The 23,384-nt window shown below is 56.2% G+C and overlaps 5 protein-coding genes across 5 annotated transcripts; all 5 read right to left on the bottom strand.

The window, feature by feature from the left end:
- Window positions 1-445: 445 nt before the first annotated feature.
- On the bottom strand, window positions 446-3,339 carry IE81DRAFT_320600 (cytochrome P450). Its single transcript, XM_025513079.1, has 6 exons — window positions 2,629-3,339; window positions 2,304-2,430; window positions 2,126-2,189; window positions 1,960-2,032; window positions 1,556-1,871; window positions 446-1,472 (listed from the first exon to the last, which is right to left on the bottom strand). The coding sequence occupies exons 1-6, from the start codon at window positions 3,009-3,011 to the stop codon at window positions 606-608; spliced, it is 1,830 nt and encodes a 609-aa protein (XP_025372166.1). The 5' UTR covers window positions 3,012-3,339; the 3' UTR covers window positions 446-605.
- Window positions 3,340-4,628: 1,289 nt separating this feature from the next.
- IE81DRAFT_328298 (hypothetical protein) lies at window positions 4,629-8,471 on the bottom strand (the record flags this gene model as incomplete). Its single annotated transcript, XM_025515100.1, has 2 exons — window positions 4,629-8,079; window positions 8,164-8,471. The coding sequence occupies 2 exons, from the start codon at window positions 8,469-8,471 to the stop codon at window positions 4,629-4,631; spliced, it is 3,759 nt and encodes a 1,252-aa protein (XP_025372165.1).
- Window positions 8,472-9,731: 1,260 nt separating this feature from the next.
- On the bottom strand, window positions 9,732-14,909 carry IE81DRAFT_225352 (phospholipid-translocating P-type ATPase). Its single transcript, XM_025511082.1, has 4 exons — window positions 14,407-14,909; window positions 14,296-14,319; window positions 11,237-14,221; window positions 9,732-11,161 (listed from the first exon to the last, which is right to left on the bottom strand). The coding sequence occupies exons 1-4, from the start codon at window positions 14,710-14,712 to the stop codon at window positions 9,809-9,811; spliced, it is 4,668 nt and encodes a 1,555-aa protein (XP_025372164.1). The 5' UTR covers window positions 14,713-14,909; the 3' UTR covers window positions 9,732-9,808.
- Window positions 14,910-17,864: 2,955 nt separating this feature from the next.
- Window positions 17,865-18,295, bottom strand: IE81DRAFT_225344 (hypothetical protein). The gene has a single exon (XM_025511081.1). The coding sequence runs from the start codon at window positions 18,155-18,157 to the stop codon at window positions 17,897-17,899; it is 261 nt and encodes an 86-aa protein (XP_025372163.1). The 5' UTR covers window positions 18,158-18,295; the 3' UTR covers window positions 17,865-17,896.
- Window positions 18,296-18,744: 449 nt separating this feature from the next.
- On the bottom strand, window positions 18,745-20,029 carry IE81DRAFT_361404 (hypothetical protein; the record flags this gene model as incomplete). The annotated part of the gene is given in 2 exon segments (XM_025516729.1): window positions 18,745-18,785; window positions 18,805-20,029. The coding sequence occupies 2 exon segments, from the start codon at window positions 20,027-20,029 to the stop codon at window positions 18,745-18,747; spliced, it is 1,266 nt and encodes a 421-aa protein (XP_025372162.1).
- Window positions 20,030-23,384: the final 3,355 nt, after the last annotated feature.

Genomic DNA, 23,384 nt, shown 5'->3' with positions numbered 1-23,384 from the left:
AGAGAGAGCCCAGCAGATGGTGGCCAAATTGGAAAGCGCTTCCAACTCGGCCACCGAGGCTTCCGAAGCTAGGATGGTTATGCGGCGCCGCGAAGCTATCAGTGTGGTGGGTCGCATTGTATTGAACACGACCTTCATTCAACAGAAACTCCAACTAATCAATCTTTCCGACTGCGCGCCTCACTGGAATTCACAGCTCTGCAAACAGCTTTGCCACCTCTTGCAGACGTGCCAAGTCGACGATCCTCTCACCTTGCTAGCTGCCATGCAACGTGACTTTGTAAAGGTCCTCAAAGCTTCTTACGCAGCTCCCAAGTCTTCCTGATCTCCTGTATGGCAGGCCCAAGAAAGGCTTTACGCCGTCGGTGCCCACCGGCCCCACTGCGCCATCATTTAGCGCGCCGGGCGGACACGATGGTAAAGCGTGCAAGGATGAGTAGCCAAGAGAAATGCGGATGAAATAGCGACTGAAGAGAGAGAGAGACAGCGCGAGCATTTGCGTACAATTACGGTACAATTACAAACCGAACCGATGCAAATAAATCATGCGCTCCGTTTCGAGAAGGGTGCGCAATAGGTTCAGCTGCAAACGTCAAATGGCAAGGCTACTGCAAAGAGCGACGCTTGAAGGTGACTCGGTAAGCGGACTGGGTGAAGGGATCCGGCTGGATTGGGTGGGTCAAGCTCTCTGCGTAGAGGGGGGGCTGATTTTTGAGCGCCTGAGCATCATAGATGACGTCAAAGTCTCTCAAAATGGCCGCAGTGACGGCCATGCCTTCAAAGGTGGCCAGCGTCTGTCCCAGGCACAGTCGTGGCCCCGCATTGAAAGAGTGGAAGAGGAAAGGCGAAGGTTGCTTCACCGATCGACTGCCATCCTCTTTGATGTCCAAAAAGCGTTCCGGTTTGAATTCCGCAGCATCTGCTCCCCATACTTCTGGCATGCGAGCCATGACGTAATCGCTCCAAATGACCGTCTCTCCCTTTTTCATGGGAATGTCCGGCAATTTGTGCTTCAGTTCTGGCATATCGGCCAGCAGCTCTTGAGCGCCGGGTTGGGCGTACGGCCTGATGAGATCGTCCTTGTTGAGCGTCTTGGCATTCTTGGGCACTGCAGGGTGCAGCCTTGACGTTTCGTAGAAGACGGCGTGCGTGTATGGCATAGCTTTGATGTCGTCATATGCCATCTTCCTGCCCCCATCTAGCACGCTCTCCACCTCTTCTCGAATCTTGGCCACCACCTGAGGCTTGTCGTGAAGCTGGTAGAATTGCCAAGCCAATGTTTGAGCGGTAGTGTCTCGCCCGGCGATCAAGAAATTGAGAACGACCGGCAGGAGCTCTTCTCGATTGAGCCCCATGTCCATGAAGAGCTCCAAAAGATCCTTGCCGCTCTTTCCTTCTGCAGCTTTGACGTCGCCTTGTTTGTGGGCTTCGACTCGCTTGTCAATGACGCCGTAGCAGAACGAGTCCAGGACCTAGTGTGCAGCGTAGATTGGGCAGACAGCGATGAGCTACGACTGCACCCCACGAGGGCTGCAACGCACCGATCGCCACTCACCTTGATGGCCTTTCTCATCTGCCTCCCGCGCCTGTTCCAAGGAAGATACTCAAGGACGCCTTGCAGCGGATCAAAGAATCGATTGTCAATCATTCCCTGCGCACCGTCAAAGGCCTTGGCGAATGGGACTTCGTTCGCCAAGCCTTCCGGACTAGTCGGCAAGCAATCCAGTTGGGCAGAAAAAGCCATAGAGGCAAAGGAGGAGAGGGTGAACCTGAAAAAGATGGCTTGCAAATCCACATCCTGATTCGTCTTGCTGAGAACGTTGAGCAACTGTGAAAGCCTCTCCAAATCTTCGTGCACTGCGTGTTGCACGCTGTCGAGTGCGCAGCGCGCAGGAGGGAGCAAGATGTCAGAGAGGAGTCACGTGGCGTACCACAGCCTCGCTGCTTGGTGACGCTCACTGTGTCCGGAAGTTGTCAACCGAGAAGATGCGGGAAGCCATTTTCCGTTGCTTCTTCCAGATCTCTCCGTCGGCTGTCAGGGCAAGCAAGCGAGCACCGTCGTGCCGGCATGAGAATGAAAAATAGCTTGCGAGGCGCATAGCTGACCATGGCTCCCGCGACTCACCGACGAAGATGCCTGCATGCCCCAGCACGTCCGACATCGCTCTCCGAAACGGAGCCCCCTTGTCCTGCAGAGCAAGCGACAGAAAGTCCAGAGCGTGGAGGGCGGTGAGCTCGTGCTCTTGCGCCTCGGCCCCGGCTCCTCGCTCTCTGCCTGTGTGCTTGCTTGACTTTGCACTCACATAGGTCTCGAAGTTGGTCTTTTGTGCCCACAGGATGTACAGAGGGTGATTGATCAAGACGACGCGATGGCCCAAAGCGGGAAAGGTGGCGGTGCAAACGTATCCGCCTTGATCCAGCTGTTTGCGTCTGGGAGTTTCATTGCAGGCGAGGAGCAGTGATTGGCGGATCGGGTTGGAGATGCGAGTCAGCAATGGTATATGCTGTGCCAGTCCTGAGCGTCGGCATGCGGACCAATGCATTCCTTGGTGGGCGTCTACAATGACTCTTATCTCTCCTCTCCTCACTACTCATCCTCAGAGAGCATCCGCAGACTATCAAACTCACTGTTCTTTGACTAGCTCGTCGATCATTTTTGCCTTGCCGCTGGCGATCTTGGAGATCCACGGCGTATTCCCGATGAGGGGGAAAGCGGGCTTGATGGTAGGCACCTCCTTTCTGGGATGAGTAAAGATCAAGCGATCATTGTAAACGAAGGCCAGACCGCACAGTGCGAGAAAGACAAAGTCGAGGAGGAGCATCGCCCAAGCTTGCCAGTCTTCCATGATGGACACGACGAGATGAGGAGGTAGAATGGCGAAGAGCAAGTTGCTGCTCATGCTGTTGCTCATATTGCCGAAGGAGGAGGGTGAGGATGAGGATGCGCCTGGAACGGATGGATGTCCTGCGGGTAGATCGCCCGAGTAACCCAGGGGACACTTGCCAGACATGATGGATGATGGATTCCGTCTTGTGTGTGTGTGAGCGAATGAGGAGGAAAGCAAGGTGCACGTGCGCCTATTTGTACGCGCAGATTCTCGCTTTGTCCAACCTGCTACGCGCAGATCAAGAGAAGCGTGTAGAGTAAGATGCGCGTATGAATCTGCCCTACTTGCTCGGTAATGTTCAAGTGACGCGCGGAATCGTGTGTCAAAGAGAATGGGGGGTGAGCGAGGAGAGAATGCCTGAAAGCGTGCTGATTTGAGGGTCGACTTTTCTCGCGGTTCATGAGAGAGCCAATTAAGCGTGGTGACGGTATGCGTGAAGGACGTGTGTGGGGTCAAAGCTAGAAGCTTGCATCAGGATCGTCAATATCCGTCAAAACTACCGATGCACGGCCCCATATGTCGTATGTCGACGGGCAGCAGCAGCGGCAGCAGCAGCAGCCAACCAAAACGTGCGCGAATCGAATCAGCAGACTTGAGTCACAGAGTCGCCGTCCGCATCCGCATCACGTATGGCGCATGGATGCGCACGCGTATGCGGATGGGGGCGCTGATCCGAGGCACAAGTGAAGCAGCAATATTTGAGTCTGATTGTAATCACGAATATCTCATCACCGATGCCCGAAGTGGGGTCCGGTCCGCATCCCCACATTCACATTGTTGTGATTGTTGTGATTGCGATTTCTCCACATTCGCCACCCAAGCAGGCAGTCAGTTGACATCAGCGCTAACAACACTCCAAACTCGGAGCACGCGCTAAGCGGTGGGCGACCGACCCCTGCAGCATGCGCAGATGTATATAGGATGACCGGATATGTTCGAAGCGCAGGACCGCAGCCACAATTCACCGTGACTGTAGGTACCTACTCATCACAATTCGTGACTAATGTGAATCAAGTGTCATGGTTCTCCTCCCCCCAGGAGCGTCTGCGCTGCGGCGCCCCCCAATAAGCGTGATGGGACACGGACTGGCTCGCGAAAGAGTCCGAAGTGCGGAACGAGCGCTCAGGCCCTTCGGATCGGGACTGAAACTCGGCGTCGGGCCGAGAGTCTCCTCCACCTCGGCCATGAAACTGTAGCCCGGTGACTTAGAGGTGCGACCCGCGCGTTCTCACGATTGACCTCGGCGTTGAGTGAGCTTATTGCAACCCGAGGCTCGACCTGGACAGCTAATTCGCGGGTGGCCGCTTGGCCAACGGATGCAGCCAAAGACATTTCGGAGGCAGTGGGCCCAGATGCTCTGTGCAGCACATCATCCACACGCAAAGCCGCACTCGCACATGAGGAGAAGCACGCACCACACGCACCACACCGCACCGCGTTGTTGAGTACGAAATCGTCCATTGTTCGTGAGATCGTGATGTGCCTGTTCCCAGCAAGTCGCAGGAGGTTGAAAGCGGTGACAGAAGGGGGGCCGAGCGCAAATCGAGCAAGCAAGAGGAAGCAGCGGCCAGGAATAAGGGAGATCACAGGGGCAAGAGGAAGTCGAAGCAGAGGCAATGGATGCAGCAGTGTGACTTTGTTCAGAACATCGGATGGATCAAAACTGATCTTAGGCTCGGAAGATTGTTCATGTTTAAGCGAGAAGTAGCAAGAAAGGAAATGTTCCCGATGCGGCAAGACTCAGAGCTCCGGTTCGTTGACGATCGAGCTCCCCGTGCTTCCTTGCCGATCGGGATTCGCCACAAAAAGTTGGGCCTTCGGTGCGAGTCCATGTGAGTATGCGGGCCTCGACTTTCCCTCGTCCTTCCTTGGACTGACAGGGCTCAGCGACGCATGGCCTCGTCTAGGCGAATGATCGGTGCGTGAGCTGCTCGGACTTTCGCTGCTATGAGCAGGAGAGGCCGACAAAGTTCCAGGCGATCTCGGAATAGGCAAAGCTTCGTCCAACGTCGCTTTACGCTCGATCGCCTTCACCCTATCTTTCACAGAACCAGACGTTGGCGGCTCCGGTTCATGACGAGAGCTCGGCAATAAGGGCGAAGTTAGCACCGGATTGTCCCTAGCGCGTCTCGTCGTCGAAGGCGTAAAGCTGGGTGCGTCGGACGGCCTTTGTCGCGCAGCTCTAACATTTTCCCCAGCATTGGAGCGTGAGCGCTCTGTCAGGCCAGCTGGGGTGGCAAATTCGTCGCGTGATTGGCCCGGGTCAGCGCTCGCAAGCCCGTTGTGGAACGAAGCTGCCCCTGCGGCGTCTGTTGATGGGATGTGCAGGTCAAAGTCGTCTGAGCTGTCATCTTCTCGCACGGTGGTCGGTATGCCCTGAGCTGCACCGGCGCTGGCCCAGTCACCTGGGGTCCAGCCCGTAGGTGAGGTGACGACCTCATCCAAGCTTCCTCTCCTAACGTGCGCTCGACGAGTGCTGGCTTCTCGAGAAGGAGCTAAACTCTCCATTCCGTTGGAGCTGGCGCCGCTGCTGCTCGTCGTGTGTCTACTGCTGCCGGTGCGTGTGCGTTGCACCACGTCCATGCGCGCAAGCTGTGCCTCGAAGTGAGAGCTGGTGGCAGTGCGAGCGCTTTGCAAGCTGGAGAGGGACCGCCCGTGCGCACCGCCACCCACCGTATAGGCATTGGCACCTGCTACATAACGACCAAGATCGTCAGCATCGTGCCCAACGCTCGCGTTTGGTATGGATGCGTTGGCGTCTCCGAAAGGATTGTCCTCGCTCGGATTGGCAGATCGAGGAGACTCGCGAATGGTCGACAGATCGGGAGGTGCGGCAGGATCTCGAATAGGACGATCAGCGCTCGGACCAGGTAGCAGGCGTCCCGAAGCGCTTCGCTCGAGAAAGCTCTGGCCCATGAATCTATCCCACCACGTTGCGCTCCGCTTCATACCGGCTGCCGGGGCTGAGCGCGGGCCACCCGGGGAGGCGACGTTCCTGCTCGATCTCCTGCTCGGCCCACCTTGGTGATCCCTGCCAGCGTCAGAGAATGAGACCAATGCGTGCTCGCCTGCAGACTGACCAAGACTGCTGTCTCCGATGGTGGAGTGGTCTGTGTGCGACTGGCTGGACACACCGCCTGCAATGCCAGAGGGGCCGGTCGTTGCCTCAGAGTGGCCGCTTTCAGACTCCAGAGGCCTGTCATCGGCTGCTCGATACGCAAGAATGCCTGCGCCGAGCCCGGCAACTCCGTAACGGGCCGCCGCCTCCGCATTGTCCTCAAAAGGCGAAGTGACAAAATCCATCGGATTCGAGCCACGACCACCGTGGCCACCAATGTCGCCCATAGAGATGTCTTCGTCTATGTCGTCCTGTTCAAGTCGGCCGTACGAGGCTTCGCGTAGTGGTCTGCTGGGATAGAACAGCTCGACGTCATCTACGTCGTCGACTGCAGAAGCGCAATGATTTTGCTCGTCTCGGTCAGCAAGGCCGTTGCGAGCGTTCATGGGGTAAGCATCGCCGTGCTCGAGTTCGTCCTCATCAGCAAGCATGTTGAAGCGAGGCTGAGCTGCACCTGCACCTGCACCAAAGCCACCGAGACCTGCGAGCATAGCCAGTCGTTCTCGGAAATGCGGACCAGAGCCCTCTTGTGCGTGTCCGACATTGCCAGCAGTCCATGCGCCTCCAGGCGCTCCCATCGCTCTTGGTCCTCCTGGACGATCCCCGGCTTGATAGAAGCCGTCTCCGGCTCCACCCTTCTCCATCATGTAGGGATCGTCGTACGGGTCGCTAGCTCGGTAACGTGCCCCACCGCCCAGCAGCTCCGCAGCTCCATCGCCGTGTCGCCAGTTGGAAGGATCGTTTTGTCTGCGACGATAGATGGCGTACCCTGCCCCGGCAACGAGGCCAACACCGATGAAGGCCGCAATGACGGCGCCCGCCTTAGCTCCTGCGCTCGTTCCACCGCCGTTATCATCCTTTGGCTTCGAGGTGTTGGTAGGGTTACCAAAGGACCCGCCCGTTCCAGTACCGCTATTGTTGCTTCCGTCAGGTGACTGAGAGCCTGAGTTGGAGCTTGAACCATTGCCCCCTGATCCGGAACTTTTGCTGCCACCGGAAGCAACAGCAGGATCCGGGGTGTAGGACGACGTCCAAGAGCCACCGGACCACTCTCCTCCAGATGTCACTTGGGCTTTGATAGCATCAAACACATAGACGGCAGTGTCCGCGGCACTGTTACCTTGCCAGCCGTAGCAGATGACGACCTGGCAGCCGTACGCCACGGCAGAGTGACCGAAGCGCGCTGAGGGTGCACCAACGCCAGTCACCTCTGACCATCTTGGAGGAGTGACGCTCCAGTCGAGCAGCCATGCATCGCTGTACGCGGTGGCCAGATCGGCAGATGCACCTCCATGAATGAAGACGCGCTTCTCCGGCAAGCTCACAGCGACGTGCCCACGACGAGCGACTGGCGTCCCATTTGTTGTCGAATTGGCGCCAGTGGTATTGAACGAAGTCCAGGCTTTGCTCTGAGTGGAGAAGGAGCTGACGCTACTGAAGGGCTGAAGAGTGCCGGAAGCATCAGTCCCCCCCAGCATCAACAAGGTGCCATCGCTGAGCAAGGTGGCTGTGCCATCCACGATGCTTCCGGTAGGCGGTGCCAATTGCTCAAAGCGAGGGCTGCTCGCAGTGCTGTCCATCGACCAAGCTTCGTCCAACACGACGCCCGATCCGTCATTTCTCTCGCCTCCGACGATCCAAACGCTGCCCTTTGCGTCACTCTCCGCAGCGTGATATATGCGTCGCATTGGTTGGTCCAAACTCGGACCGACCGCTTGCCACGAAGCTGTGGAAGCGCTGTCCGAACCGGCGAGCGTGACCGTATAAGCGGAGTCGTTGTTTGTCTGAATCGGCACAGATCCTGTAGCATCACCGCCAAAAATGAGTAGTCTTGATGCATCTGCGTCCAGTGGCAGCAGCGAGTGAAAGCTGACAGCTGGAGCTGCAGTGCTGTTGAGCACCTGCCAAGGCGCTGAGCTACCTGACCAGGATTTGGAGAGATCGAGCAGCATCAGGTCTGCAGAGTTGGGTGCCGAGTTGTAGGTGTAGCCTCCACCACCGGGACTACTGCCTTGCGTTTTGCCCCCGTGTATCACCAAGCGCGAGCCCAACAGAGCGGATGCTTGGCCCCACCTGCAGTATGTGAAATCATGGATTCCATCAGCCCGCAATACGAGAGACATTCCCATCAAACAACACCCACGCTCGCCCACTCACCTGCCCGCTAATGATGAGGTCTGCATCGTCGTCGCAGTTGCATCAGTCCCGCTCGTTGCAGATGCAGATGCAGTCGCATCGACCGGCTGAACCGTCTGTGCTCGCGTCTGGGCTACAAAGCTGCTACACGCAGCAAAGACGATGCCGTAGCTCACGAGACGCCTCGCGCTGTAGCTCGTCCATCGTCGTCTTCGACGTTTTGTGGAGCGATGTGAGGCTCTGGCGGCACGATCCACTGCTAGTGTCGGGTCCAAGGCCGGCAGAGTAGCTTGGAGCCGACTTGGCCCTGCTCGCTGCTGGTCGTCCATGGCTTGAGTCATCAGCGCAGCCAGAGAGCAGCGACCGCCGGTCTGGCTCCGGATGGGAGGGTGACCTGTGGTAAGGATGAGATGCACAAAGGAAGGGTGATCGCTGGCGTTCAAAAGAACGAATGTATGTAAATAAATCGATGAAGAAGGTGCGGATGTGGTGGTGGCTCTCAGCTATTGCGAACAGCAAGATGATGGTTGGATGAACGTTGGACGGACGGACGTCCAGGTGGATGGATGTTGAAGTGCGCGCGCACAACTTTCAAGTGGAGCCGCGCCGCGCCGCGCCCGTTGCTCGCTCGCGCAGCTGAAACGATCGCGCGCGATCGTTTCGAGCTCCGCCCTACGTTCGCAGCACGCCGAGCCTTGCCTTCTTTGCGCGATGCGATGATTCGAGGCAGCCGCTTGTCGCGACTGAGTGCAAGCTGGGGCAGCTATATACCAGTCATGAGTACATACACCGCGGTCATGCTTTGAACAGGCCCCTCAGTATGACCCTAGGTGAATGAAGCGAGCGTTCCCTCCCCGGCTAGGATCGCACCATGCAAGTACAGACCGCCGCGTCGTACACGCGCGCCCAGCAATTAAGCAGATCGCAGCCGCCGCTAAGAAGCCCCTATCCACATTACTTTTCGTGATGCAGCTGCATACACTGTGTGGTTCGTCAGGCCGCTGCCGCCCTTCCGGCACTGCACGTACGGCGGAAGCGCAAACGCAAACGCTAAATGGACCCCGCGTGGCGTGCGGAAGCCCTGTACCTACACCCGCATCTTACTGCGCGACGCATGAATAAGCAGACGCAGCAGCTGATCAACAGCCAGAGAGTCACGAGTGTTTGAGTGTCGAGTGTGGCTGTGCATGCTCGCCCAGCCCTTCCGAGCCCAGACATCTCATCTTGCACTGCAAGCATTGGTGTCACGCATCAAGTAGGCGAAAGCGAGCACGTCACGCGTGTAAACCTGAAAGCCACCATACCTAGCTATATACGGGAACGAGTTGCGTATTTTGAAGTCGAAGGGGAGGATGAATGCAAGGCATGCAGAAGATCATCAAGCTCGCACATAATGACCCGCGGTTCCAAGGTGCGATTAGAAAGGGGGGGAGGGAGTTTGGGTCGCGAGCTCTAGAAGGCGTCCCCACCGAAGGATTTTATGTACTGTACGATGTTCGAGTAGGTATTTAGCAGGCAACGCAGCGGGCAGGGATGGCATCATTTTGCGGTGTGCACCATCTGATGGGAAAAGTCGAAATAGGAGGTGACTGCAAAAAAGGAAGGTTGGGAGGTCAAAGGACTAAATTTCGGGATGAGACGCAAGAATTGTCCACCTTCAGCCTGTTTATCTGGCGGGTTGTGTCGCAGGAGTCGTCTGCGTGTCGTCTTGCGGGTCCAAGTGCGCTTCGTCGTCGTCTTCGGGCCCAGGACCCTGCGCCCTCCTATCGGCAGGTACACCCGACTCATCTACATCTTGTCTTTCCTCCTCCTCCAGACCATCCTCGCGCTCGGCCTGAATGGTTCCCAGTGCCCTTCGTTCCTTCCGTCTCCTAACGGAACCGGGAATCAGACGCTCCTTGAGCGTAAGCTTGCGTTTGGGCTTGCTCCGCGGTTCCGGATCTGAAGCTGAGAAGCCGTAGCCGCGCCCTGGTCTCTGCTCGCCGGTCAGCATATCGTAATGCGTGCTCGAGGCGCGGCTCTGAGTAGGCTGAAGGGCGTGCATGGGATAAGATGCTTCCACATCGCCTTGACCGCCGTACGCGGCCGAGTGAGGAGCAGCTTCGGGCAATGCGACGCCGTACTCCTCTGCAGCACGCCTGGCGGGCATTCCCGGATCGTGAATGTAGTCGTGCTTCGGATCGTACTTGTCGATCGCTCGCAAAACTTGCATGTCGTGAGGGTAATAGACCTCGCGAACATGCCGCAAGATGATTCGAGGGATAATGCAGAGGAAGACGGTGAGGAAGCCAGCAAACCAATAGTAGGCTGAGTAGTACAGATAGTGGTTGTTGCCGTAAGAGTATGACCAGTTGAGCGTGGGAGGCAGTGCGGCGTAGATGGGTGCGAAGACAAAGAAGATGACCGGCCCAAACCACGCAGCACATACAAGCCACCAAGTCCAGGCATTGGACCAAAGTATGGTGTAGAAGTTTGCTGCAAGGACTGAGGCTTGCGCCATCGTCGTTGTGAATTCGTACAGCTGAATGTCGTAGCCGTCTGTGCGCGCAGTGGTCGTGTCGTAGGTATAGGTGACAAAGAAGAACAGAACCACAGATTGGTAGGTGGCGTCCAGCAGGAAGAGCGCAAAACGCTTGAATCCGAAGTAGCCTCCTACACGACTGCGCTTGTACAGTTCTGGCACCTCCATCAGAACGCGGTCAGATATCGGTCGGTCGAAGACACCCATAGCGATGACCAGGGCCACTGTCCAGACTGCGTTCCAGAATAGCAGGTACACGTAGTCGACGGCTTGAGTTGTTGACCAAGCACAGTAGATTTGGAACCAGAACAGGTAACCAATGTTGACAATGTTCTTGTAGAAAAAGTTGCAGATCAGAGTACCATTGCGGTAGTACGACTGATGCCCATGCACAAGCAACAAGCGTTTTAAGAACCTGAACTGCGCGATGGCGTAATCCGAGCTGTTAACAGCTTGCAGTCCCTCTTCTCCTGCAATGCCCACGCCAACGTGGGCGGCCTGCAGGGTCGAGTGCATGTCAAGTCTGTTGTCAGTGAAACATTCCGAAACGCTCTGGGCAAAGAATCAACTCACCTGAATCATCGACACATCGTTTGCGCCATCGCCAATCGCAAGTGTCATCACTTTAAGACCGTCCTTGACCAGTCTAACGATCAGCGCCTTCTGCAAAGGCGACACACGACAGCAAATGACGGCCTTGCACTGCGTGGACAGCTTCAGAAGCAGCTCCTTGCTGAATTCTTCAGAGAGGGCGTGACCTAGCGCGGCGCCATCGATGACGAGGGCGAAGCCGCCTTGACGTTGACCATTGTCCTCGCCAACGAGGGAGACCTGGCTGCGTCGGCTCTGGAAGGACGGCCGAGCATTACTGATTCGAGAGGAGCGCCTGCTGTGCTGGCTAGCACCCTCCTCCTCCTCGCCAGGCGGCCGAGTCGTCATTGACTGCAAAGCTTCCTTGCCGCCGAAGAAGCGCTCGATTGCCCGCCTCATTTGATCGTAAGCAGAGTTCGGCTGTCCATATTCTCCACCTCGCACGACGATGAGATTCATGTCTTTTGACAAGAGCATAGTGGAGTAGCCGATCGCGATGGCGGTCTCCAGCTTGTCTCCAGTAGCTACCCAGACGTTGATTCCTGCTCGCTTCAAGTCAGCGATTGTCTGGGGTACCCCGTCTTGAAGCTTGTCCTCGATAGCTGTGGCTCCTAGGAGCTCCAAATCGCGCTCAAATTCCGAGGCCAATTCTTCCATTCGCTCTTCTCGCCGCTCGAGAGCGACGGACGCGTCATGGTAGAGGTGTGCCCACTCTTCATAGTCGTGCTGACTGATTTGTTTATACCCAAGGCAAAGCGTGCGCAGGCCATTATTTGCGAACTCTTCCAGCGAAGTGTCGGTGTTGGCCTTGATGGCTTCCTGACCCTCTCGCGCGCGCTCAAAAATAACGCTGTCTGCTCCCTTCGTGAAGAGAAGGATGGCATTGTCAGAGTGGCGGCGTAGAATCACACTCATTCTCTTTCTTGCCGATGAGAATTCTAGCACAGTCAGCAGCTCGTATTGCTCCAGGTCGAGGGACCAAGGCGTCTGGATGGTAAGCGTGTTGCGATCCTTGCCTACGAAGACGAAGCCAACCTCGGCAGCCGCTTGGACCAAAGCTTGCTCGTCCGGGCTCTGTGCCTTGTACTCAAGCACGCCGGTCTCGGGGTCTTCTGACGTGAGGACAGTGTGGCAAAGAGCCAAGCAACGCCAGAATAGACCTTGAAGCTGCGCTTGCTCGCTGTGTTCATCCTGCAAAACCTCCTTCAACTTGCTGTCACGGAATGGCGGAACCCCCTCATTCCGTGGCTTGACGCGCTTGCGTTTGGGATCGAGCTGAGAAGTCGAAGAGTCACTTGAATCACTTGCTTTGAGTTCCTTCTCCTTTTCGGCGACGCTGTCCGACCGATCCGTTTCAGCAGCGCTAGGCGCATCGCCATGATAAGTGATGCCACCGACGGCGAAGCCTCGGAAGATCATCAAATTTTGAGTGAGCGTGCCGGTCTTGTCAGAAAAGACGTACTGGATCTGGCCAAGATCGTCCGACAAGTTCCAAGACTTCGCAGTCGTGCGTCGAAGAGTCGGCTCGTAGTAGATATCCGCATCATCGTAGATGAAGTACGCTTGCAACGTGCGCACAACCTCGATGGAAATGTAGAGCGAGATCGGCACAATGTTCTGGAAGGTGATGAGGGCGTTACCAAATGTAGCGAGACCATTGAGGTCAGGATTGTCGTCGCTAAAGATGGCAAGGTATTCCCAATAAGCTGCGCGATCGAAGAAGTAATTCTCGATACGAGCGTCTGCGATCGCGCAGGCAATGGCAATGATAGCCAGCAGACCCAAATTTGCAAATACCATCGGCTCCATTTGCCTCTCGACTTTGCCACGCTTGCTTGGTGTGTTGCCCGAGTTCGCGATGATCTTCGTGTCGAAGCCGGTCATGAGGACGACACCGATAACCCAAGAAGTGTTTCTCAAGACAGTGCCGCGCAGCAGGCACTGGTTGAGCGTGACTGGGCAGCGCAAAGGTTGTCCATCGCGATCGAAACGGTCGCCAAGCACCACTGAGCCATTGAGCCGGTACATGTTCGTGTCGAGAGGCTCGCCATCGACGCGCATAAGCGCGCGAGCACAGTCTTGGGCGGTGCGCAGGGTCTGAGCAAGCTCCGGAACAGCGTGGCGCGACTTGAGGTTGGTCTCCCCATCCAGGTTTTTCGTCTCAACAAAGCACGCATCCTCCTCCTCGCTGGTCGAGCAAATCACAATGTCTGCCGGAATGGCCTCGTTGTTCTTCAGCAGGACAAAGTCACCAACGGCCAGGTCCTCCCACATCTGCTTCTTCCAGCGCGGAGCCTTCTTCGCGTAGAATTCGGCCTCTTCTTTCTCCGTCAGCACCCTGCCTTGGTACCTGACCCTGCCGTCAGGTCCCGTTTCGTACTGACTGTCGAAGGCGCTGACTCCGATAGACGTCTGTCTTCGAACATGCGAGCCACCTTGAAGGCCCAATGAGCTGGCAGACGTCATCGCTCTTTGGTGCAAAGGTCGTTGAGCAGGAAGGTCAAGCGATGACTCGTTGCGACCAGTCCCCGCTCCAGTCGTCGACAGTGGCTCCGGGGCGGCACCGCCACCAGGAGCGTCGGCTGGAGGTGCGGAAGGTTCGGCACCGTTCGCAGCTGGTTGCGCTGATCGCGCGGCTTCTTGTTCAGCCAGCTTTTTACTTTGTCGAGCTTTGCCGCCTAGCCATCCATCATAGAAGACCTTCCATGCGGACGAGACGCTCTTCTCTTTGGCTTCCATCACGTTCGGGTTGGTCCATCCTCCACCTTTGAGCACTCTCACGCGGGCTCTGTTGATACTGCGATCTGATTGGTGACGCTTGATGTCTTCGTATCCATCTTTCAGCGCCGTGAATGCAAGTACAGCTAGCAAGGGAAGCATGGCGACGCCCGGACTGATTGTTGCAAATTTGGGAAAGAATTGCAAAATGACGACCAGCAGGAAGAAGAGATTGGCAATTCGACGGAACTGGATGGCGAAGAGGTAAAAGTCAGCATCATACTCGTCGTGCGGATTTACCGATAGCACCTGTCGCTGCTCACCTGCTCAAACAAGTTTTTGAAGATCTAAAGTGCGCATACAGGGTCGACGCCGTGAGCATGATGCTGCAGGACTCAGAGGCCTCGACACGACACTGATGAGGTACCACTCACGAAATTGAAAACATTGTACTTGGCAGTGATGACCTGATTAGTGGAGTAGGTCCAGTTATGCTGGCCATTCTTGCCCTTGAGTGGCTTGTTCTTCTTGTCGAACGCCTCCGAAGGCAGCGGTTCGTTGAAGTAAACAGATCGTGGGCACGGCGGGGGCCGCTTCTTGGCAAAGAGCACGCTGGGATCTGTTTCTATGCGGTACAAGAACTTGAAGAAGCTGCCAAACTTGCTCAGAGGCCCCGTCTCCTTCTTCTTGCCAGGCAGCTTGGCCGACTGCCCCTTGCCACCTCTCCTTTGCGCACTCATTCTGACCCAACCACAGCGTCTACAGGGTCAGAGTCGCTCGAAGCTCGCCTGCGCCAGCTTGGCAGCAGAAAGTAGGTGCTGCTGCTGTTCGATTGTAGGCCAGACCACTGGCAAGGTAACTGAGACGCGCGCTGGGTTTGGCGTGATGGGTGGAGATTCTGATCTGCGCAAACGGCGATCGCCGGCGGTGTGACTGCGCCAGGTACGGCGTGGCACCTCCTTTTTCGGCGCGCCGTGTTGCCGGAAGGAAGAGGGCAATGGAGTGGATATAGAAGCAGATGGGAAGGTGGTTGCAAGTTGGATCGGATTACCAATGACGAGTGGATGATGGAGCAGCATGCACTCGGGCTTGGGATAAGCACGAAATGCAGGTCTGACGATGCGTCCTGCGATTGATGTGCGCTCTTTGGACTGCTGCAAGTCACAAATATACCTGCGCTGCACAGACTGCTTACTACCTGCTCGCGGCTTCGCGCGCCCGCCTGAGAAGTAATCTCCGCCATGCAGTGGCTGACGGCCGATCGAGTCTGGCGGGTGAGCATCCACGCACGGCCGGGCTGTCGGTTGCAAGCCGGTATAGCGCGATGAGCGCCATATACGATGCATGCGCTCATACACCTTCACGCCTGATGGGTGCGCTGCTGCTGCAGCTGCTGCATGCTGCTGCCGTACGCGTGCAACAGGATGAGCGCGCGGCTTTGGTGTACCGTGCCGTGTGCGCCCGGCCGGATTTGCACCTCCATGCGGATATACAGTCGTGAGTCGATCGCGGCACACTGCCCCCCGTCGCCCATGCACAGCACGCAGGCGTATTGCGATGCGCTCTGGTTCGTGCAGGAAAGCAATTGCATGGCGCGGCGCTGCAGGGCCGAAAAGGAAAATGATATCATGACAAGACATGATAGACACGGACGCGACGCATGCATGGCCCGCCAGTCGTGAGTGTACAATCGTGAATAATCGTGAAGGACGGCTGATGCCTGCATGCTGCATGGTACATGGCTGTGCGACATTTTCTATTGCTGCTTGCTCGCTTGCTTAATATGCGCGGTGACCGGCCCCATCTGCAATCTTGAAATCATCTTTTATACAGCTCTTCGTCAATATATGGTCTCTGCCGACGTGAAGAGTCTTGAGTTGTTGACGCTGCTGAGGCCTGAGGGACATTGTCGTCAAGACGCGGTTCGACCCAAGCGATCGCCAGTTCTGATTGGCCTTCCCCGGAGAAGCGCTGCCGTGCCTTTTAGCGTGTAAGCGCGCAGTGCGCCGCGGGGCCCTGCGATGGTACAACGATCGAAGATTACACGTGTATGACTTCAAATCCCCGTCAGGCACATAAACAGGTCCGATCGTGACATTCATCAAGATTAATCCGCGATTCAAGTTGCAGATACGACGGCCGCCGCAACAGCATATATATAGTAGGGGGACTCATGAAATCGCGATCCTCCAGAAATGTTTACGATTCCTCACATTTTTTATTACAAAATATGCGTCGGAGAATGCCCCCGCATAGGAATTATGTATCACGAATTCGGAGGTGAGTCAGCCTTCGATGATCACAAACACGCAAGAATTGCACCTCGGGCGCGAGTTTCAATTCCTTGCCGATCGCTACTGTACTCCCATTTTCGCAGCTATCACTGGAGCCTGTCGTACTTAGCCATGGTCTGCTATACTACCGAGAGCAATTTGGGAATTCATGGAAGCCCACGAGGGGACTGCTGGGAAGCGTCACGTTCAACGTAGCCAACATCCAAGGCTCAGGCACATCTGGTGGCAGCATCAGCAACTTCCACCCATGCACGCTCAACGCGTCAGGGCCCGTTATACCTGTCACGTGCGTGCGCGCGCGGCGCGTCTACCTACATGATGGCGATGTGCGTGTCTCGCCCACATCTTGACTCGTCAGTACTACCATCATCTTACCTCGGGAACTCGTCGCGAAATCCCCTGAGACGGCTGCGCCCAAACAGCCGTCCTCTTTCGCGAAAGCCGGCATGCTGGTTTCCGGCAATTCGAGCACAGGTAGCCATGCAATCACGCTTGTCAGTCCGGTTGCCAGACACATCACCGATGCCGAAAGCAACAATGTCTGCGAGAGAAATTCCGGTTGGCGGCCCGCTCCGCAAGACAGAGTAGCCGTATACGAGACGGCAGGCGGCCTGTAGCGGTGAGACGAATTAGCGGTATACAAGAGGAGCATTTTGTGTTATAGCTGACCACGGGTGGCAATAGAGCGTCACGCCACGCGCGTTTATGGGCATCTTGCTGGCGAAGGAGGTCGTCGCGCTTCAGGGCACATATGAGAGAGTGATGCTGGTGCATGCCCTTCATTCGTCTCGACGTCGGTGGATGCACCATACTCACCGCACACCTTCATTCGCTTCCTCTTGCTTGGATGCTGCTCCACGTAAGCAGACACCTAGTCAGAGGCGAAGGTCCGCAGTAGGGCAGTCAAGAGTACGGTCAATAGTCTGCTCGAATCCATCATCCCTCCACGTACAAGCAGAGTCCGAGTGTGTGTGGCAGAAATCCTGCTCGTACCAAGCGTGGACAAATATTCGTTCATAGGTCGTCATCTCCGTGCCATCAAGGTCGGCCAACCGCGTCCACCCAGCTCGCTCACCAGCCGTCGTATACACGGAGTGTGATCGTTGTAGCTATCGCTTCAAATGTCGGGGTCGGAAAGTGGGATGGTTCGACGGCATACATCGGTCGCAGGCGACTAGCTCAGGACTGCGTCTCGCCCAACTACAGTGGGCTAGTGAGGCCAGAAGAAGGATCGGGCCGCAATCTCCGATCCAAAAAAGATCCATGAAGAACATGGCCAGGCGTCGAGTGTCTCATATTGCCCGCAAAGACGGACCGCCGCAGGTGGTACTTAGAACGGAGTACACATGGAAAGGCAGTCGCGTTTACGCTCGCGAGGGGGTAGGGGGCGTGCAGAACAATGCGGCGGTCATCGGAACGGCCAGTAAAGGTCAGGCTGTGAGTAGCGTGGACACAAGTACGAACAAAGATATAGAGGTAATCAGAAGAGAGACGCGGCGGTCCGGACGTGATGGTCGCAGTGGGGCATGCGTGTTCTTAAGGGCACCGAAGTTCAGAGGGGTTTGAGAAGAGGAGAGAAGGGAGAGGCCTCGGAGACTTGCATGGATCGATGTGAAATCGATGCGTGCCGTCAGCAGCGCTCGTTGTATGGGAGGTGGCTCAGGTCTGTCTTTCGACTTTGGCGAGAGAGGGCAGGGTGATGGACCGCGATGTGGCTGTCAGTTGGTGACGCTACAAATTCCCAATCAGCTTTCAAACAGGATGCAGATGCTTTGGCTGATTGAAGCCCGTGCGTTCGTGTGCGAGACAGCAAGGAGAGAGCCATTGAGCCGAGCGTTAAGCCTGTCTCATGAAGTAAACGAAAGTGAAGAGCGGAGGCGGTGATCATCATGCATCAAGAGCTCCGCAACAGAAGGGACTACGGAACGCACTACATGTTGTCGTCGATGTCTAGCTATGATAACCGGGACCAGAATGGTCAAACCTGCCGCAAGGGCAAGGCCCGAAGGCCCACGCACAAGGCGCATTGCTAATTCTTCTGAGTCGAGGTCTAGCTATGATGAACGGGACCTAAACGGTCGAAAACTGCCGCGAGGGCCAAACTGCCGCGAGGGCCAAACTGCCGCGAGGGCGCCCGAAGGCCCACGCACAAGGCGTGTTGCTGGTGCCTCTGAGGCGAGGTCTAGCTATGATAAACGGGACCTATACGGTCGGAAACTGCCGCGAGGGCAAGGCCCGAAGGCCCACGCACAAGGCGTGTTGCTGGTGCTTCTGAAATTGATGGCGCAGAGGTTGAGGCCCTGGATCCAGCCCGAGATCCATAAACAAGAGGGTCGGTCCCACGTGTGATCGCTGGTCGGTCGCGATCTTGAAAGCCAGCAGGGGTCGTGCGAGAAAGTGCTGGGATTGTTGGTGGTGGCATTGACATTGCTACCTCCCGAACAGGAGGAGGCGGCGGTGGAGAGTTGGTCTTGATTCTTACTGGCGCTGCGGTTGCAGAGGCCCGCATCCTGCTAGCTCTTGGACCGAGTATTATACTGTGTCCTCTCATTGGGGGGACGGGGTCGATGCTGGATTCTTTCCTGGGGACCGCCTTTGCAGCGCGAGCCTTGCTACGCCGCTTAGCTTCTGCGGCCTTGCACTCTGCGGTCTCCTTATGTTGCTCTTCTGCCCTCCACGTGCACTTGTAACACCAGCGTCCGCGCCCAGGGTACCAGACATAACACCGAGGAGACCCAGGGACGTACAGCCATCCATGGACCTTGCGATCTTCACCGATCAACTCGACCACTGCCAGCAGCTCCTCGCGGTATCGTGGCGGTCCGTTGATCGCGCCCCGTAGGTTGGTAAAGATCGACCAGAGGCAGCGCAGCTCGTATCCTCGAGCATTAAGCTGGGTGATGACGGTTCGGATGAAGTCATCTATGTAATCGATGCTTCTTGCTAGGACAGGATCTAAGTAAAGTGCCAACAAGCCTTCTCCTAAGCTGCGGCTGGTCTTGTCGTGCTCGAGATGGAATCCTTCGTACTTGATTTTGAAAAGAGAGGGGTCAACGTCTGCTTCTGGAGCAAATTTGATGTCGACACCAAGGATGGCGGTGCGAACCTTGAACAGCCGGACAGCCGAGGCACGAATTTTGTCGATGTCAAGGCAGATTTCGACTACCGACTTGAGGCGTCCCTCGGCTTTATTAGCGGGTGACATGGCTTGGCCCATGGTGAAGACATACCGGCTGTAGCCAGGTAAGAGTTTTTCGGTGGACAGGGCTGCAAGCGCATCCCGCCAGGCAGGCGGATTGTCATCTCGCGTCCAGGCGTTGTATAACCACTCAGCAGATAGTAACACTCGCGAGGCGTCAATAGCATCCTTGATTTCCTGCTGCCTCGCAGTGAACTCTTCCCCGCTTCCTCGATCAGGAGGACGAAAGGGGCTTGCCATCAACCCCCTTGGGGTCGGGTTCGTGGGAGCCCCTGCAGAGACACCTTCGGCTGCATTTGCACGATAGAGCAAATTTCGGCCAAGCGGGTCGTCCTTTCCGAGTCCGTCCTCTCCTTCTTGGCCGTCATCTACTCCTCCTTCCATAGCGGCCCTGTGGCCGCCACTATGGATGGGTGCGATGATGTTTGTCGTTTCCTCTGCAAGCATACCCTCGTCCACATCCTTGTTGAGCATGGTGCTTGAGAGCCCTTCCTGTTGGTCCAGGTACTCGTGCTGAGCTTCGTCATCATAGCCGGACCTGTAGCTTGGACCTTCCGTGTCCATCGACTGTAGGGAAGAGCTGGTAAGTGACAAGGTGAACTTGGTTGGGTGTGGTAGAACTACTCACGAGACCTTGGCAGAGCGTAGGATCGTCGAGGTGAAGCCGACTGAGCGCAGGAGAGCCCTGAGTAGAAAAAGGGAGCTGTTGTTTTGGCTAAAGTTGCTGTGGTTCGTTTAGCAGAGAAAAGGGAGTTCGTTGGTGAGGAGGAAAACTAGGTGGGCGCAAGTAAGTCGCCCCTTTTTAAAGCTTCTCGCAGGGTGACGTTAGCAACCTTCATTTGACCGGTCATTCGAAAGACAAAGGGGGTAGGGTGAGGCAAACGTTTGGTAGTGCACTTGCTAGAGAGAGTCACTAGACGGTGTAGAGGTGTCATCGGAGGCAGTCATCATGTGTTGGAGCCGTGCAGCCGGCTCCGGCAATATGTTGCATAGCACGTCAGAGCAGATGTTCTTTTTTGCCACTCGCTGGCTATCGGAATCGGACACGCTCGCTCGCCGCCACGATGTGGAAGGGTCCCTGTGTTTCGAGAAGCGCTGCGTACAGTCCCAATCCATGTGTCAGAGAACAACGCAGCCCCGAGCTGTACCAGACACAGAACATCGACGCCTTCCACCTGGATCCGTTGTGCCTGCCGCCGCCGCCGTCACATTGACCCAATGAGCAGATTGAATGGGTTGCCACTCGTTACCCACGCTTCGAGCAGACGACTGGAGCGGCGGACTTGCTTCCTATGGCACTGCAATGGTTTGGGAATCAGAGATGAAGCAGGCAGCGTCGTGACTCCTGGTCCGTGAGTGATCAGCCGAAATGTCACTCCCATGGCCGGAGATAAGGTAGTCCGGGCAGACACTTTAATGGCCGGCTGTCGCTCGTAGGAAAGGGTGAGATATATTGTCCTGCTTGCCGGTACCATGACAACATTTGCGCTGGTCGTCCAAAGAGCATCTGGGACTCGAGGGCCTATGAGGGCGTTCCCAGATGGTCAGAAAGAAAGGAGGGCACGTGGAGTAGTCTACAGGAGATTTGCGACTTAGTGCGCCAAATATCGATCTCAAGTTCCAGTGGCGTTTCGGTGATCGTCCCAAGATATATTGATGCTTTCATTCGTTTGCCATCAACCACAAAGTCGCTGGGGAGTGGGGGTGCTTTGGTGAGGCTACGCCAAAAGATTGAGGGCCTCAATGACAAAGGACGGGCCAGGAACCGGCTGGGAAAGGGCGTTCTTGTCAAAACGGGCCGAACAATTCCGGAGCTGCGCCTCTTCCAATCCGCCGCACTTTAGTGAGGGGATTCATTGGTTGCGATGTTGGCTCACAAGAGACCGAGCCATTGCCGACATGGTGTAGATCAACCTGTGTGCTTCAGGTGTAGGTACTGCACCAGCCGAGCGAGGAACGTAACGAAAAGGCCGTCGCAGAGGTATGTTTGGCCCGGAACATCGTTATTCCCTCCGATCCGCCGCGCTTCCCGCCAAAAGATCTAGGTATAGATTGAGACCGGACCCGCCGCGCTTCCAACCAGGGGATTTAGGTTTAGGTTTAGGCTGGCGGGCATCGCCATGGCAATATAATGTCGACTAGCCTGTGTGCTTCAGGTATTGGCGAGGTGTGCTACCGCAACATGGCGGATCTTCCCGAGAGATCCCGCTGTTACGCAGAGTCCTACTGATGATGATGATGATGATGATGATGATGATGATGATGATGACGATGACGATGACGATGTATTTGTTTAGCGTCGCTACGTACGTGTGCTCACTGACGGCACTCATTCCTGCATGATCGAGTCGTGGGTCAAACAAAGGGGTGCGAGCGGGGAAACCACAATATTGAACCAACGACAATGTACATGTACATGCCCAAAGGACCTCCGACGCGCGTGGCGAGGTGCAGCTGCGCATAAGGACCAATGTACTCCTGGTCCCCCTTCTTTTTAAGAAGATCGTTATCTCATGTACGTTCATGTACCGTACCTACAACAAACGACTGCTCGGAACAGGCCTGTCTAGTGACATGTGTGGACACGTGCGTAGCACTGTTTGTGCGAGGCTACTGTGGAGAAGGGTAACTGCAGGGCCCTCTGCACGAGAGGGTTACAGAGACCGGTCCACGGAGCACCGCGGAGATGCTATGCTACATGCCATGGGCGCTGAGTCGTGAGTTGTGACTCATGAGTTGTGGTCGAGCGCAAATGTAGAAGGCCAATATATGAGTGTGTTTGAGCAGGTGCAAGGGGGTGGGGGAGGAGGTACCAGGCGTGGCAAAAGGTTGAGGCGGCAGCAGCACTTTCTTCTTTTTGATGGATCAACCGTAGGTGGTTGATGGCTTCACCGGAGAAGCAGGGGGACCATGATTGGTGGACTCAAATCGGCACGGTGGCCGGGGCCTGAATTACAGGCAGAGCGTCGAGACTTTGAAGTTGGTGACGGCAATGATGATGAAGTTGGCGTCCGAGACGCAGACCATGAGTCAAGAATTTGAGTTTGTTGACATCGAGGAGGAGGTTGGCGCTTGAGATGTAGGCCAAGAGTCAGGAGGTCGAGTTGGACGCTGATGGTGACGAGTGCCGAGACAGGCTCGAGGCACTCGCCCAAACAGGAGGTTCCCGAAGAACAATTTTGTTCTTTTGCAAGGTAGCAAAGGTGCCGTTGTTGATCCACTTTTGTGAGAAAGCCGAAGAGCTTTGGTCGGACCGTTGATGCAGGTGGTGCAGAAGCTGCAGAAGGATGCGCGCAACCCCAGTGGTTGCATCAGCAAATGTGAACATTGCATGCGTGCCAGCTTGTCGGGCAGCAGCAATTTGCACGTGCCTCCTATTGCGGAGGTAGGTGATGACGGCGTTGCGCCACAAGACAACTCGAGGATGTTGTTGCTTGGTAAAGAGTGGAGGATTTCTCCAAGAGGTGAGGACGTGGTGGCACTGCACAGGGAGAGGCAGTGCTACCGATGTCGAGAGCAGCGACTGGAGTACAGGCCAGGCAGCAGACCACACCTTCTGAACTGCGGGACACTGTACGTAGCCGTGCTGTACACTGTCGTGCACGTCAGCGCAACCTGCAGGACAAAGGTCAACTGCATGCGCGCTTTGAAGAGCTGCATCCTGGGATGCGAGGTTGGCAGTGCGCAACGTGAGGTGGAATCGTTGCGGCGTCTGACCAGAGTTTGATATGAGATTGCGAATCTCCTGACTCGTGAGTGCTGCTTTGCCGTGGCTTTCGTTGTGCCTGGTACCTGCGGGGGAAGGAGAGAGGGGGGAGGGGTTAGTTGTACTGGGGCGGTCAGGAGCGGGCATGTGTTCTGCATCCGGGTCCACAGGATGTTGATCGTCACCTGGTGCAGGTGATGATGACGCTGGCGG

The sequence above is a fragment of the Ceraceosorus guamensis genome, assembly GCF_003144195.1.
Source record: "Ceraceosorus guamensis strain MCA 4658 unplaced genomic scaffold IE81scaffold_7, whole genome shotgun sequence".
Classification (NCBI taxonomy): Eukaryota; Fungi; Basidiomycota; class Exobasidiomycetes; order Ceraceosorales; family Ceraceosoraceae; genus Ceraceosorus; species Ceraceosorus guamensis.
This window is presented reverse-complemented; position numbering and strand designations above follow the sequence as displayed.